A 16,361-nucleotide genomic window follows, 5' to 3' on the forward strand; every position below is an offset into this window, starting at 1 on the left:
GCAGAAACGTGGCTAGAATCCGGGCGAACCGCGAGAACTGGAAAATACCACGGGTTGTACTGTTTCCGCTACCAACCGCGATTCACTGGACCGTGCGATCTGATCGTTCGCGCGTTCGACCGCGAATTAATTATACCCTGGGCCGCATTACGATTAATTGTTTAATTGGCGTGCCCGAAGCGATCGAGTTAGCCCTGGACAAAATTATTCGCGCGGAAGGATCGCGTTTTGTCATGAATTGGTCACGTTTCGCTGCGGTGCAAGTTGTTGTCGCAGTGCGAAAATTGAAGGCCGGAAGTGATAATTAAATTGCGGTCGAGTTAGAGCAAGTTCTCCTCGAATTTCTAACCTGCCTTCGGGTACACAGTTTGTCACGGAATTTTTCTTATTGTTACCGAACATGTTCTATTTCATCGACGATTCACAAAAGACGAGATATTCCGTCGTTTGTGTATTTGCAATAAGTACAAATGGATGCTGCAAAGATGGATGGATTGCAAAGTTAAATCTAAATATCTATTAATCGCGTATATTACGAGGAAAATTGGTATTCGATAGCGAAGCAACTTGGTATCGAAGATCTTTAGACAATTAACCTCCTTATTTTTCCATTTCTTTATGAAAGATATAGAAACACTCGTACGAAGAGGGATTTATCTGCCGTCAATGTTACGAACGAGGATCTTTACTGCCACATAGAATATTTATTTCTGTTTGGTCGGTGGCATCGTAAAATTCGTTCTCGTATCATCGACGAACCAGTATTCCCGATATGGAGCGTGTTTTCTCGGCTGTCGAATAGACTGTATCCGGCTCTGAAGGGTACTTTGTCATACAAAGTAGCTGCGGTTTACTCGTGACCTATAAAAATCGCTGGGAAGAGGAAGAAAGAAAGAGCGGACACGTTCTCGAGCCCGCAAATCCTCAGCTTCTTACGTAAAGCTCGCATTCGAAAATTCAGGTGAAACTGCTCTCCGCCTGCCTCTCGAAGGAAATTCTCATTTGCATTGGCACAGCCCGGTGAGAATATCACAGCGAGGAACTCACCATGCCGAAAACAAATAACGCTCTCGTCGGTTTACCAACTACCCACACCATGGGATAAATAATTTCGAACGCGACAACTTCTTCAATTAGTTGCAGAAGCCGTCTTATCTCTCGCTCGACGATCCGTGCTGCAATTGTTTCGCTTAATAGTTTCCATGAATGCATTCTCCAATTTGGGTTAATTATTCGTGCAAAAAGAGCCACTTATTGTTTCACATGACTCCATTGTTCCTCTTAAACGCAAATACTTTTGGTAAAACCTTCTGTGTGTATAGATATATATATGTTGTTCTATTTCCACAAATAGGTCGAAGACGTAGAATAAAATCTAATCGTCGGAAGCTTCGTTTTCTAGAATCTTCGTTGCGATTTCTGAAACTTTAGAAAATTGTCAATTTCATACGACTAGAAAAATTTGTCAGCGTGGAAATGCTTCGTTGGAAAGTTAGCTAAAGTTCTGTGTCGCTGCTCAAGTTCGAAGAGAATATCGAAACGATCGTAACGAAAATTAATTAAATTCCACGATTATTCAACGCTTTAAACTCGAACAACTATCGCGTATAAATCGTTTGACTCGTTCAAGGTTGCCAATTAATATCAGAAGCAACCTTGTGACACATTTCTTCGTTCGCGTCAGCCAGGTGCTGTTCTCTCGATGCAACCTTGTTCCAAGTTTTATCAGGAACTCGCTTCTTGACGGATGTTCATCGAAGATCGATCGTTCGTCGTGAGAACGAAGCTGGTGTTTTGTAATTCATTAAAACAGTTGTGGATTGATAGCTTCACTCGGCCATTTGCCATCGAGCTTGTACACACCGACACGGATGGAACGAATTCCACGCAGGAAGGTATCTGTTATTCACAGATCGTTACTTCCGTCATTCAAGTGGCACTCGATGCACCGTTACGAGCGCTCAAGCTTCCTTGAAATTTGTTTTCCATCGATTTACTCGAAGAAAAAGCAACTTTTAAAAGGGACCGATAACGAGGCGAGCACATTGTTTCACGGTAAACGAAGTAGAAACAGAACATAGCGTAACCTACTCTTGAAATATTCTTAGCGGATTTTTACGTAAATTCATGTTCTTACGGGTGCGACTATGTACAAAAATTTGCTTCATCCGTCAAATATTATATCGTAATCGAAGATGTTCCATTTAAGGTCACAGGTAGTTCCATTTAAGCTCGGACGAACGTTCTATCGATAGAAGCTTCGATGTTCTAATAAAGATAAATGAAGGGGAAAGATCGCTGCTAAGTGGAAGTTAGGAGCGTGCAGCGCACAATGTTACAACAACATGATCTCGTTACACCAGTAAATCTGACGAGTTTAACAGATCAACGTCACGGTTGATCATTGAATACGCAATGAGCTCGATAATTACCGCGTGTACAACTATCTCGCGACCGTGCGATTAAATTTTCGATTAAACGGTGACGATAGATTTCTGCGAATTGCTCGATCGTTTAAACATTGTTTCAACGCTGTTTCGACATTAACGTTGGCTCAACGTTAGCTCAACTTCGACGTTCCGTCGTCGCCTCTGTTTTATTTCTTGCATCTATCTCGTGGAATGAATTCGATCGAGCGTGGATAAAGTTCGATATATCGTAATAGGCATTATCGTTAACCGATAACAGGTAAAATTCGATTTTCAATTTCCCTTAATTTTCCAACTTGTTTGCGCGGCCACGAAGCCGTCATCGATCCATTCACTCGTCGTTCAAATGCGTGCGATCGAGAATTACAAGGTCGTCGTTGGAAAATTGTCGGAATACCTCGTTGTCGAGTAATAATTGCGCGAAAATTCGCGCCAAAAGATCGTCAACGAACAGAAATTAAAGGGTAGGTCGTCGAACGAAGTCGAATAGGGCGGTTAACGACCCATTAGCGGGTCTTGAGTGCATTTCACGTTAATTAGTTTCTGAATTGGGAAAATGCTGACAAGGAAAGTACGATCGAGTTGCTAGCGCTTGACGCGTTTTTAGAAAATGGCTACATACTTTCGTGGAGAAACGAATGGTCAAAGAAACGAGTCGAGTCGAGTGAACTCGAGATTGCGAATATTTATACGTTTATGAGAAATTTGACGACAAAAATTGAACATTATATGTGAAAATGTAGATAACAAATTTGTGGAAAGCGATCGTCCACGATTTACATCGTTGTTTATCGTGGCACGATCTGTAATTTAAAGTAGATCTTTGTTCGAGGCAGACACTGGCGTTATCGCGCAGTAAAATCGATTTTCACGAGGAATTTTTGGTGAAAACGCGACAGGAACGTACCAGCTCGACCGTTAGAGGTTCGAAGGTAATGTAATATCCGTTGTTTAAAGATTCTCGTTTTCATGGCACGGTGGACGTGTTAACGACATTCCATTTAGAAACTTCCGATGGAACGGAATAACAAGTGGCAAGCAAATTCACGCGAGTGATAACCGGAAGACGAGTCTGATTACCGTAATCAGCATATGTATGTATGATCCGAATCCCATTTACTCGATAATCGAGTTTCGAAAAAAAAAGTCAATAACACTGGATTAATCAAGCGAATCGTTGACATTTTTGTCCTTGTATCTGTGTAACGTTCCTCCTCTCTGTTCTGATTTCAACTTAGTCGTCGAATCGATTTTCGAAACCGGAGAATTCGCTTCTATACGCTGGACAAACTTGGGCTGAAATTTTCTGGCGAATAACTTGGATCTTGAATTTTACGACAAACAGAGACTTTGCGATCCATGGGATCTCTATGTGTTTTCGCATGTAGCTTCTGCTATAACGTTTCCCTCGTTTCACAAGTTAGCGACAGTCCGTACAGTTTGCTGAACACTCGAGCTCACGAAGCGGTCACACGATCTGGTTGCGTAACATAGCCACGACTTCGTATCCTTCCGGTCTCGCTATGTCAACCATTGTTACGAGAAAACCGTAAGCAGAGTACGCTATTTCCATAGGTTTGTCATCGACGATTCGATTTTACGTTCGATTAAATAAATCGACTTCGATTAAAATAAGTCGAAGGAGACTCAGAGCCAAAATAGAATCAAAACAAAGATTATACGATCGAAGTGGTTAGAAATCAATGAAATGGTAATTTGATTCTGAAAGTTCTTCTTTCGAAAGAGAAAAAGAAACACTGTTTTATGTTCGAATCTCTCGCGTTCCTCGTTTGCCATTATCTTCCGACGGAATTTCAGCCAATCGTTGATCAAAGAAGCGAAAACGCGCGGTGAACCGTATGCGAAACAGTGTAGGTGGCGAATTAATCGTCGACGAACCGTATCTATTTGCTCGTCTTCCCATTCGTTGCTCCTTGAACCGTACGAATCGAGACGCGCCACGTGTTTTCCGAATGCGAACGTCGAAGTAAATACGGACCAAAAACAACCACGTGATCTCTTTTCTCTTTATCGTGCCCTCTTTTCGTATCCCTGGAGAATTCTCGGCTAATTTCTCAGAGTTTTCCCAAAGTACGTAGCTTGTAGCCGAAAACGTGATCGAAAAGGAAGATAAATGAAAAAAGTTTAACGGGACAAAACTGAAAAATTCAAACTTATTTATTTGTCTGAGAACTGTTACGAATCGTAAGGGAAAATAATTATTTAAAAATCTACAGTCGCGTGCGCGTTCCTCACTTTTGATCTACGTGACTTTTGAATTTTATGCACCATCAAATTCTCAAATAGCGAAATATAGATGAAACAGTGAAAAGGAGCCATACGGATTTCACGATAAGCATCGTATCTCGAAAATCATCTCGAATCCATCTTGTCGATTCCCATACGAGCATTTATTACTTTTCCGGAAATTTACGAGGCAATTTCATATCGATGAGATATCTAATCGGAAGCGGTGATGATTCTTTGTGATTGATTCACGCGAGAGCAACGGTTCTCTGATCTGGACCAAGTCCTTGATTTCTCAGAAATCGTGTAAGAATATTCCGGAAACGTTTCCTCGCACTTGCTGTTAATCAACGTCGAGAACCTTGGAATATTCCGTTTGACTTCCTTGATTTTCCCTACGACTTTCCTATTTCTGTGGAAAAATTTTGGTTCATAAACAAAGATATCGTCATCAGCCGATATTATCGCGTCATTTGCTCCTGCGTTTCGATTCTACCTGCCAGGAATCAACCGCGTCTTCATTAACCGATGTTCTGATAATCAACGTTCCCCTACATAGAATCGCTTCGAATCCATTGTTTGTTTCAAAATCTCGAATAAGAGGATCGCGGTGAATGAGCATCCTTGTATTCGCGTTACGACCGTCCTCGAGTCTCTGTGAAAGCAATGGTGATCGTAACATCGCGTTTCATTGGTAATGCCGTGGCGTTAAATCCGACGCGTAAAGCTGGAGGATTTTAATTATCGTCGAGAAGGCGAGGATCGTCAACGCCTACGTTCATCTGCCATTCTACAATTTCTGCATTTCAACGCCAACGAATTTCAATCTCGCTGCGATGTACGATAAAACAATTTCAAAAATAAAAAAGAAGAATAACATCCACTCAACCTTCTTCATTTTTAGAAACTAATTAAACGATTTAAAAGCATCGGCGTTAATACGTCCTTAATGCGAAAAGTTTACGATAGAAAGAGCGCGATAATGAGAATAAATAGAAGGAAACTATTCTTTCGCGTTTTCTGACTATTAGCGTTCAGCGTGAACGAGACTTTGTTTTAATCTGTAGTACCGTTCGACTAGCAAATTACGGTCGTTTTCCGTCTCGCTTTTAACCGTATAAAAGCATCGCGATTAAACGTTCCGCCCTCGTAGTATACCGTGTAACGCCGGACATTAAAATTTAAATGTGATTGCAGTTTCGTTTAACGATATTAAATAGGAATTCCGCGGGCCAGCCACCGCTTAACGACCGTAACGACCGACCGGCACCAAAGTTACGCCTCCTTTCGCGTTATTTTAGCGTTCGTAACGTGATAGCGCCGCGACGGAAGCGAACCCATTGGCCGTACTTCTCTTCTCCCTGGTAAGAGGGTTCCTTGTAATGTAATTACCCGTGACCGCTACATACCTTCGATAGCTCCGATGCACGTCATCTCGACGACATGATTCTGGAAAACGCACACTGCCTGGAAATGGTACAACACGGTACAACATTTGTACATTCAAGTTTTTCAAGTCTGTTTATCCGTTATACCAATCTATGAATTTTTCTCTCGTTGTCGCCTTTCCGTGAATCAGCGAAGGGACTTTGGAGTTTTTAAGAAAATTTTCCTACACGAGGGGTGATTCTTTCGCAAATTTCTTTTTTCTCGAGTTCGAGGAACACGTTAAGAGTAGAAAAACACAATTCGATAGCCGCGAATTGAAACTTTGACGATCCTTCGATTTTTCTAATCTCTAGAAAAATCTCTGGTAAGATGACTATTTGCGTCTCCGATTCACGCGATGTAAACTTCTGCCTGTTTCTAATTTCACGAGTAGACTACGTTTAATTATTACGATATATCGCAAATTCTCGTACGGAAAGAGCGAATTCGCGACAACGAGTATTTTACGTAATTTTACGATAAAAACTGCATGCGCCAAAACGATTATTTCGTTTGCCTCCTTCGAAAAATTTAACGAAAACACCTTTTTTTTTTACAATGGTTCTTATTTTTCGAAACTTCCTTGTACTTTCGAGCGATGTACTCGTGTTCCATAGAATTCATTTGTTTGTTCGTAACGAAAGAAATTCCACTTGTCTTACGATGATCGACTTCGTCGTTTAAATTTCAGGAGCAGGGTAAACTCTTTCAGTCGGCGTGCTTAAGTTTCATAAGAAGTTTCTTCGCCCTTCGTTTTGGAGATCCGAAAAGAGACATCGCTCGCGTACACAGAACTATAAATTTAGACGCCCGAGTACTTCGAAAGTGGCGCGTTATTGCTTGCGAACCGAAGTAGCGGTATTTTCCAACCGGATGTCTCCAAAGGACGAACATCTAGAATTCTCTCGAAGAAACAACCTCCGCTATGGTGCATCGTGCCACGAAATCGTTGAAAATTACAAGCATCTCTTGCATTCTGTAAAGAAATTGCTCTAAACATTTACAGCCATTAGTTTTCTTTTTAACGTTATTACTTTTTCTATCTTCGGCAAACTATCATATTCACCTTGCCTTAGTTTATAACAGCGTAACGCAATCATTTTAGAAAAAATGAAATTTCTGTTATTAGAATTCTTTTGCACGATAATTTAACAGATAGTAATTAGACTGCGAATATTCGTGCAAATTTAAGATTTTACAGGTAGAGTTAAAAGAACGAATTTCGAATAAAGATTTGTACCTCTGCGCATCTAAATTTCCACCCGTAAACATCTATATTCTATCGATTAATATCGTTCGTTCGTTCGAAATTCATTCGTTCGTGAGAACCCAGGAAATACGTTCGGTGATACAGTTACGCGTTTCATCTGGAAATCTGTCGAACGACGGTGATACTTGGCGTGGAGAAGTTATAAAAATCAACAGCGGGTAACACGTTCCCTTGAAAAATCGTGTAATACGTGTCGTGTACTGCTTTAGAGGGCTATTAGAAACATTATCGAGCTGATATACGAAGGTATTATCGGGCTTATCGAGCAAGTTATGAGATCAGGATACGGTATTACCACGCCTCGTGTGGAAGGAACCCTGTCGAAGCCACGGCGGCAATAATAAATAAACAGCGTAAAAGAAATGGGAAACTGCGGACATACGTTCGACCGAGGATACTCTCGAAGGATACTAAAGCGAATTCTTCGTGAAAGCGTTTCGTTGTTTTTCTCGCCGTTCTTCCCTACCTAATTTCTAACCCCTGCGACATTAAGCTTGTTATTTTACGACTGACCATTTTGTCATTCGAATACGGTTAGGTAATTCGTAAAGAGTTATCCGTTTTACGCGGCAGAAATGATAAAACGAAACGCGGATGGTACAATCGGCAGAAAGTGTAGCATTTCGGAGAAAATCACCGTGGTTCGCTTGTGATTTATGGGTGGTTCTCGACGGGCAAAGAAACACCGTTGACGTGTCGGTTTCCAGTGGCAGCTATGTTCGTGAAAATAAAAGGCCATAGAGAATCGTACGATAGGACGATATTTACATTCGTACGAGATGTCATGAAATACATTTTTCGGTACGATGAAATTTTCCTCTTTTATTGCCCGATTCACACTCCTTTAGCGTACGCTAATTGCTCATACGCGATTAACGTTAATTCGTCGGCGAGCTTCTCATCTCATTTTCCGAACCGTCCGTTTTCCGAGTAGAACCTAATCGTTCGTCTCTTGCGAAACTGTACTTCATCATATCGAACGTTCCGTGTCTTAGCGATAATAGTAAAAAGCAACGTGGAATAATTCGATTATTTTCTTAAGGAAGTATAGCACCCTGAGACGTCTAAAAACATAAAGTTTAGCGATTTTTCGCATAAATAGTTATGGAACGAAAGACTCAGATTTTTTAGGAATAATATCGATTATAAAGATACGAATATTCCGCTATTTTTTAAATCGTTAGGCTCGCGAAACAGATCCTTTTTTTTATTATTCTATCATAAGGACAAACTGTGCGGCGTCGGACAAACAGAAGTTAGCTAATCTCTCAAAGATTTCGCGTAATGATTTAAGCAGGGAACTTCATCTCGTTATGGACGACGGATTCTAATTGTTACAGATAGGTATTCAACTACTGTAATCCGTTAAGCGCGGCTGTATTTACCTGGATTCTGCAACCTGAATTACCGTTTTGCGTTTACCTGTTGTTTGCTGTACGCTGGAAATTCCGATGATCGCGCGGGAATATTCAGAGGGAGTTGGTAAAATGAGATTATCTTCCGCGGCGTATTGTATGTCCTTTGCAACGGATCGTGTCAAATATTTAGATTTTACTTTGGCGGAAATTAAGATATTTGGTAATTGATCAAGTTAACCTACAGTGTTTAACGAATATCCCGTGCAGTTGACTGTTCGATCAGAGTTCGTATTCCTATCGCAAAATCGATTATGGAACCCGTAGGCAGAAGCGATAGCTTTTTAAGCAAATCTTCGAAAATTCCCAGCTCGTGTTTCCAGTGCTTCCGATATTTAACTTACGCTCTTCGAAGATCCTCGCAGTATCGCGCCGGCTTATATCGTCAAATAAAGACCATCCGTAGTATAAAGTTGCCAATGTTGACTGCAAGAAATTACTATCAGTTGGCGAACTCATGAGAATCGACTACACACTTTTCAATAAGTTCGCCACGGTATATCGTTTAACCTGTTCGTATCGACGATCCGATAATCGACGTTTGTTTGACATTTAATTAAGAAACGGAAATTTCTCACCGCTAGATCGCAATCTCGTTCATCCAACTGTTCTCGCTGGACGAGAACGCCGCGATGTTCTCGTTCGTTCTCGCAATTTCGAGTAAGTATTTTTACAACGACGTTTACGTTGCTCCTATTCATTTTTTAAATGCATCCCCGCTGGGACTATCTAGGAGTAGGTCACATAATGATCCGCACTCGTGCTCGTTTCTTGGCTTTTACGAGCACGTGTGTAGACTGAAATTAACGAGCTGAAACGAACTGTGCTCGCATGTGATACGTTGAAGCTTGTTTCACGACTGGCCCCGTTCGAAACTGTGTGCGTATCTTCGATGTGGCTGTTGTAGCTACTATGCTTTCTAAACAGAATGAGTTTCGTTGTTAGCTTGATCAGATCTTATACTCGAGCTGGTTTCGACGACGAATCTATTCTCTTTTAATAGTTGAACTACGATAGCGTTTCGGTAATTTATTGTTAATTTAAGCGGGAACATGAGGATAATTGGAATAAAGTAAAATTCGATATTGGCTGTAAAATTTAAAAAATTGTAAAATTTCTGAATCGCGAGAAGCGACGAATCGATTCTGTTTCGTCGAGTATACTGGAAATTAGAATACATTGAAATTCAAATTTCAGTGTGATTTTATGAATCTCCCAGTCGGCGAAATTTAGTTTTTCTTGGGTAAAATTTCATCCCTCGCGAGGTAGATACATTCAGAAGAAGAATAACTCGAGGTTCAAAAGCATCGTACTTTTAAATTTGCGAAACAGAATAATTGCGTGCCATAGAACGACGCGTAGTAATGAAAACCTCTTCGCAGTTCAAAAGATATGCTGATTGAAAGGCAAACGTAGGACAATCAGCGCGACTATTCGCTACTTATATCGCTAGTTTATTGAAGACCAACGTTCCTTAAACAGGATTCCATCCTTTCATCGCCATCTCGATTCTTCAACGTGTTACTTGCGAAGGCAGCTTTTGATCTTTATGATCAGCTCTCGAAACTTTATACATTCACGCGTTAACTTTTACTTTACTTTACACAACTTGATAAGTAGAGAAAATTGATAGCGACTGACAATTTTCTTCCTCTTCCCGTCTTTTCTTTTTTATACGACAATTGACGGTCATAACGTCGATTTATTTGTTGCTCGACTTCATTGAACATTTTTCGAATTACTATCGAGTATATAGTGTTGTTGAAATACACGTTTTTGTCTCGAAGGTTCGATCAAGTCGAGCAAAAATCGTGATCCACGAACACAGTGTCCATCATCGGATGACGAAACGATGTTCTCTTCGTATTCTCCTCATCGTGCGCGTATACAAGAATTTTTCAAACTCGAACTACAACGACAGTTTTTTTTTCTTTTTAGTTTTAAGACTAATGAAAGCGGTAAATTCCCATAACTACGCAACACGCTGTCAAACGTTCGCTATTAGTCTCCGTCCACGATGTATTTTTCAATTTGAACGTTCTGAAAGAACGTTTAACTTTCTAAATGATCGACACGTTGTTTTCACAAAGTAAACCGATCCGAAATACAGCGATAAATCACGAAAGTACTCGACGACTTCTTGCGATAGTCCTTGGAACAATTTTATCCCGATCTTCGCCACGATTTCTCTTCCACACAATGTGCGCCTTGTCACGAGTAAGAAAAGAGGGTGAATAAAAATCGAAATAATGGAACGAGGCATCGAGGAAGCAAGAAAACACGAAAGAAAGCTGTTCCAACCGCGAGTCTCCGGGGCAACTTGTTGTTCTTTTCTTCGAGACATGCTGTATCGATCTTTCTCAGCCATAGATCGAATAGACTCGTTCGTAGAGACGTTGAAGCACTATCGTCGTGCTTCTTACCAGGCAGAAACGTGTCGCTGAAATACTCTGTCTTTGGCACGGAAACCATTCGCTTTTTCCTTTCGTTGAACCATTCACGTTAATCGATAAATACATCGATCGACTACGGTATATGTATATAATATGTACAAATTTGACTTGCTTTTCTTCTCGTTTAATTTATTTACCAATGGAATTTCATTAAATTTTATACGATCTCTCGAGCGATGGTATTCTGTAGAGAAATAAGACTCGCCTCTTCAACAGCGATTTTATCAAAGGGTTTCTGTTCTTTGATAGCGCTTCTGTTCCCGCGCTTGGCAAACTCATCGACGATTCGTTTATTCTCCCGGTTGCTGTGCGTGCGTGTAGAGTTAACTAAACGGAATGACCGCGCTCTTGACCCGTTCTCCAAGAGGAGTAATGGCGGCACGTGCGTCACGGGTCAAGCAATGCTCGGCCTCCTTCCTCGGCCGATTTCCAGTAATATTCCAGCCTTTTTGCGGCTATTGTTCGAAACCAGCTACTACAACGAAGGAATTGAACGAGACGACTGTACAGAAATGGGCGTTTACATTCGGTTGACACACGAACGTGATTTTGGAGCAAATCCATCGGTACCAGGATCGCGAGGGAAAGTAGCAAAAATTCGATGAACGATCTTATCGAGTCGCTGTTTCGACGATTCTAACGTCATCTGAAAATTCGTTCCACGACATCGATCTTCTTCGTTCCTTAAAATCAGTTCTCTTCTTGCACGATGATCCTAGGCTCATCTGGTCATCGTGACAAGGAAAAGAAAAAAATAAGAGGCCGTCGTTAGCCCGTCGTTCGCATTTCGTTGAATCGTTATCTTCGTTTTCTTCGTTTATTCTTTACACCTGCGTCAATAATGTCAATTGCGTTCCATTTTTCATCGCGTCTTTCTCTCTCTGCGTTTGATCTCTCGGCTCGTTGCCTATGGTAATATTCGATCGTGACGTCATGGTCACCGTCGTCGTGGAAGTTTTGCTGATCAGTAATCCTCTCTCGGCGTCTTCGTCTTCCAGCTCCATCCTCGATTGACCGGATGTAGCTTGTCGATTCGACTGAAGCCTTTCAGCGTTCGCCTTGTTCCTCCGTGGAAATACACTGTTCTCGATATGCAACGTGGCATTCACGTCCTTCCCAGCGGCGCAAGTGCACGCTTTCAAGAAACTTTTCTTGAAATTGTCGCTGAGGAAAGCGTATAAGATAGGATTCATCGCGCTGTTGCTATAACTGAGGAAGCCAGCCAGTAAGAAACTGGTAATCGTGATCTTGCTCTGACACTGTTTGGGTGGAGTGTAGATCAACGCCACTTGCATGAGCCAGTAGGGCAGCCAGCACAAAACGTACACCGTGATCACCGTCAGCACTAACTTGGTCACTTTACGATGCGATCGTTTCTTCTCCTTGGACTTGTTCTTTGGTCCGACCGTTTGAAGCTTCCTGATTACGAGGAAATAAAAGATCAGAATGAGAATCAGTGGAATGGCGAAGCCTAGGATGAACGTGTACAAAGTAAAGGTAGTGTGGCCTCCGCGATCGTTCGGCCAGTAGATGTTACAGTTGATTCCTTTCTCAGACTCCATCGCGTTGGCGTACAGAAATATAGGGATCATAAAGAGAGCGCTCGTGGCCCAGGCTGTTAGAGAGACCACTTTGGAGATGAATGGCGTACGAATCTTCGGCGAAGATATCGGATGACACACGGCGATGTAACGATCGGCGCTCATGATGAAAAGGAAGATGCTGCTGGTAAACTGATTGATGCTGGTTGTAGTCATATACGCTTTGCACATGATCTTCCCGAAGATCCAGCTACGTAGGCTCATCGTGGTCACCAAGAAAGGTATTCCTATCAAGAAACACTCGTCCGCTATAGCCAGGTTCACGATGTACATGTTGGTCACTGTTTGCATCTTCGAGAACCGTAACACCACGTAAATCACCAGAGTATTTCCGAGAAGACCAACGATGCAGACGATAGAGTAGAGAATCTGATTGACCAGCGAGACGATCGGCAGATCAGCCTCGCAATTCTGGATCATCGACTCCTCCTGATTCATCTTGCGAGCGTAGTCGATCATGCTCGGCGTCGTCTCGTAGCTTATTATCGTGGCGTTCATTTTGCTCCAGCCGTCTTAGATTCTTCGTCCAACGAACGATCCTCGTCCCCTTCGTAAATTTACTTTTTTCTCCAACGATCTTCTCCCGGAGATTATTCACACGACGGCTTTCGATCGATGGTTCAAGAGATCTAACTGCGATTACTCGGCACGAAGAAAGATTACCGAGACAGTCTTTACTTTCTCTTTTTCACGGGATTTGTTCGTCTTTAGGGGAGATACGAATGTATGAACCGCCTTTTAGGAATTAAACGTGTGTTCGTCGTATTCCGTCGAGGATCAGAGGGTAGACGAAGGATCGCTGCGCCGACAACGACGATACGAGAGATGGATCCGACGTCATTCCGTCAGCTGTGAAACGATTGCGCTTCCGGACACCCGATCGCTCGGAAGTCAACGCTGCACGCTCGCCTTCTCCCGTTTCCTCCCGAGCACGCGAGTCTGAAACAAAAGAAAGCACCGTTTTTCAAATTTGATTTCACCATGTTCAGGCGTAAATTAACGCCTCTTCGGATGAATCCGACATTTTTTCTTTATACATGTGGTAACTTATATGGGTCTTAGAGTAAGGACAAGTAATGATGTTTTATTTAGAGTTTAGTTTAGTTTAATAAGCGATGCTCAATACAAAGGAACCGATTACAATTTCGTCGTACGTCTTATTATCATACTCTCCGGCTTCTCTGTTTACATTCTCTGACTTCTCGATTCACACTGCCCATTCTCAAACTGACACACTGCGTCCTCTCAACTAACATTCTGGCCGTTCTAGCATCCCTTTGTCTTTTCCTAGGCCCACCACACGCGTGTTCCGCAGTCGCTCGTTGCCAGGGTCACGTAGGCTTTTTCTACAAAACTATACACTTGAAAAGACCGACGACACATTGATGGACCCGACGGCGCCTCGGCTCTCGCGACGTTGTTCATGGTTAACTCGATGTTTCTTAGGCCCTTTTCCCCGATACTACATACAGATCAAATTGAAATTTGTCTTTAAGCGGTTTCGATACGGACAGCGAGTGAGCTAAGCTATTGAAAACTTTCTGATTGAATTCCTGAGGATTTTTTAGATCTGCAGTACAAAGATTTCGTTGGCAAGGGTTCGACGAGCAGTTTCAACCCCATTATTGGCAACAATAGACTCAATTTGTGTGGTGTATAGCACCAGTTGCTTTCATCAGATGAATCGATGGAGGGTGTATCTCAAAGAGAAGGTGATCGAGAAGTTTGAACCATCTGAAATTCTTATTGCTTTTGTAATACGAGTTTGATCTTACGATTATAAGTTCTAAGTGTTTTCAATAGTTATACCTGATAAAATAATTATAGTCTCTTATATTGTTTATGAACGAGTATAATTTTTTATTTCGGTTGTGAAATTACAGTTGAATTATCGTTGTAGTTGAATTAATCTTCGATAGCTCGCGATATCAAATTCTTCATATTTCATCAATTAAATATGCAATATTATGCACGCTTGCAAACATTAATCGTTTGAATGTTCTACATAATTAATAATAGATAATTAATTAAACATACATCTAAATGTAAATATGTATGAATTTGTAAATAATTATCACTTTTTGTTGCCCTATATTATATATATATATATAACGATCCTTTTACGGTCAAAGCTTCGAAAGCATTCGCAACACGTTTGTTATACAATTGGCACGAAACGTTAAATTAAACAAATGTGCGCAAGTAAACTGCAACACCCAAAACACCGCCGTATTCCATTCTAATTAAATTCCACTCCAATTAAACGGAAACAGACTGCTATATCATATTATACTTAACTCTAGTTCTCCAAGACAGTTCTCTATCCAAACAACCCTAACAGCGCAACTGTTGATTTAGATACTAGAACTTGGTGGAATTTACTTAAACCTCTTGCAACGTTTGAAACACTTAAAACGTCGCTCTGTGTCACTTTAATTAAACAAACTATGACTACACTACGATTGTTGTCGTTCCGCAAACTCTTTGATAGTAGTCGATTCGAAATATTTCACACAGCTCTCGTTCGGATTCTATTTTTGAGTTTGCTTTTCTTCTACTGACCTTGTTTCACAATTTCGTTAATAATTAATTAATTTCGTTGTATTATATGGTAAATCATTCATCGACGTCATAAATTAAGTACTAACCTCTCCAAGATCATTCTCTTTCCAAAATAAACCTAGCAACGCGATTGTTGATCAAATGAAACGTAAATCTTTGGGAACAGGGTAGCTCCGAAAACCGAGAATCCTGTTGACAACTCTGCAACAAGCAGGGAAGGTTAGATTGCGAGGAACATTACGGTGATCCGAGTTGACTCGTGACTTGAGAGTTCAACGTTTCGGGCAACCACAGCTTGTGGCTTTCGCCACGCTGGTAAGCCGAACAAGCGGCTCGAGAAACTCGAGAACTCGACGCGAAACTGTACCGGATGTTCTTCGTTGCCCCAATGTTTAAGGATGATTTTCAATGCAGCGAAAGCGACTACGCACGATCCGTTGGTAAAAGCGTTGAAACACTGGCGTTGATCGCTCTGCACGATCGTTTCGCCAATCCTTCGCTGCTTCCCGAGACTCTGATGCTTTTAGAAGTCGCGAGATTCAGATTTGCAAATTTTTTAGAACGAGGCAGCGACGCAATCAATTTTGACAGATTTCTGCTGGAGAACTCGGAGAACATGTAAGAGCTCATGGTGAAAAATTGCGAAGACTCAGGGTAAGGTGAAGTTCGTTTGATTCAGAAGTTGTTTTTCGATAAAGGTACGAGTGGCTGAGAATCGTAATGGTAAAATTCAATAAAATAACAAGACCGTAGCAAGTCTAACATGCAAAAAACTAACGTTACTTTTCCAGTTGATACTTTCGAATGCTTTACAAGGTTGGCGCGCCTCGATTATCCATCGATTTTATCTGAAATAATTCAATGAAACTGTTAGGGAAGTGATACATTTACACTGTACATGAGAGTGTGTGTGTAAGGGTTAGAGGGCGTCAAGGTCTTAGTGGAGACAAAAGACT

At 41.4% G+C, this 16,361-nt stretch overlaps 1 protein-coding gene across 1 annotated transcript in view; it reads right to left on the reverse strand.

Moving 5' to 3' along the window:
- Window positions 1–9,974: 9,974 nt before the first annotated feature.
- The window catches only part of LOC117154126 (somatostatin receptor type 2), a 73,402-nt gene continuing 67,015 nt past the window's right edge, over window positions 9,975–16,361 (reverse strand). The window contains exon 2 of the mRNA XM_033328822.2: window positions 9,975–13,782. Within this exon, the coding sequence (XP_033184713.1) occupies window positions 12,067–13,341 (1,275 nt within the window). The 5' untranslated portion in view covers window positions 13,342–13,782 and the 3' untranslated portion in view covers window positions 9,975–12,066. The remainder of the gene's footprint in view (window positions 13,783–16,361) is intronic.

This window comes from Bombus vancouverensis, chromosome 3, assembly GCF_051014615.1.
Source record: "Bombus vancouverensis nearcticus chromosome 3, iyBomVanc1_principal, whole genome shotgun sequence".
NCBI classification, from domain to species: domain Eukaryota; kingdom Metazoa; phylum Arthropoda; class Insecta; order Hymenoptera; family Apidae; genus Bombus; species Bombus vancouverensis.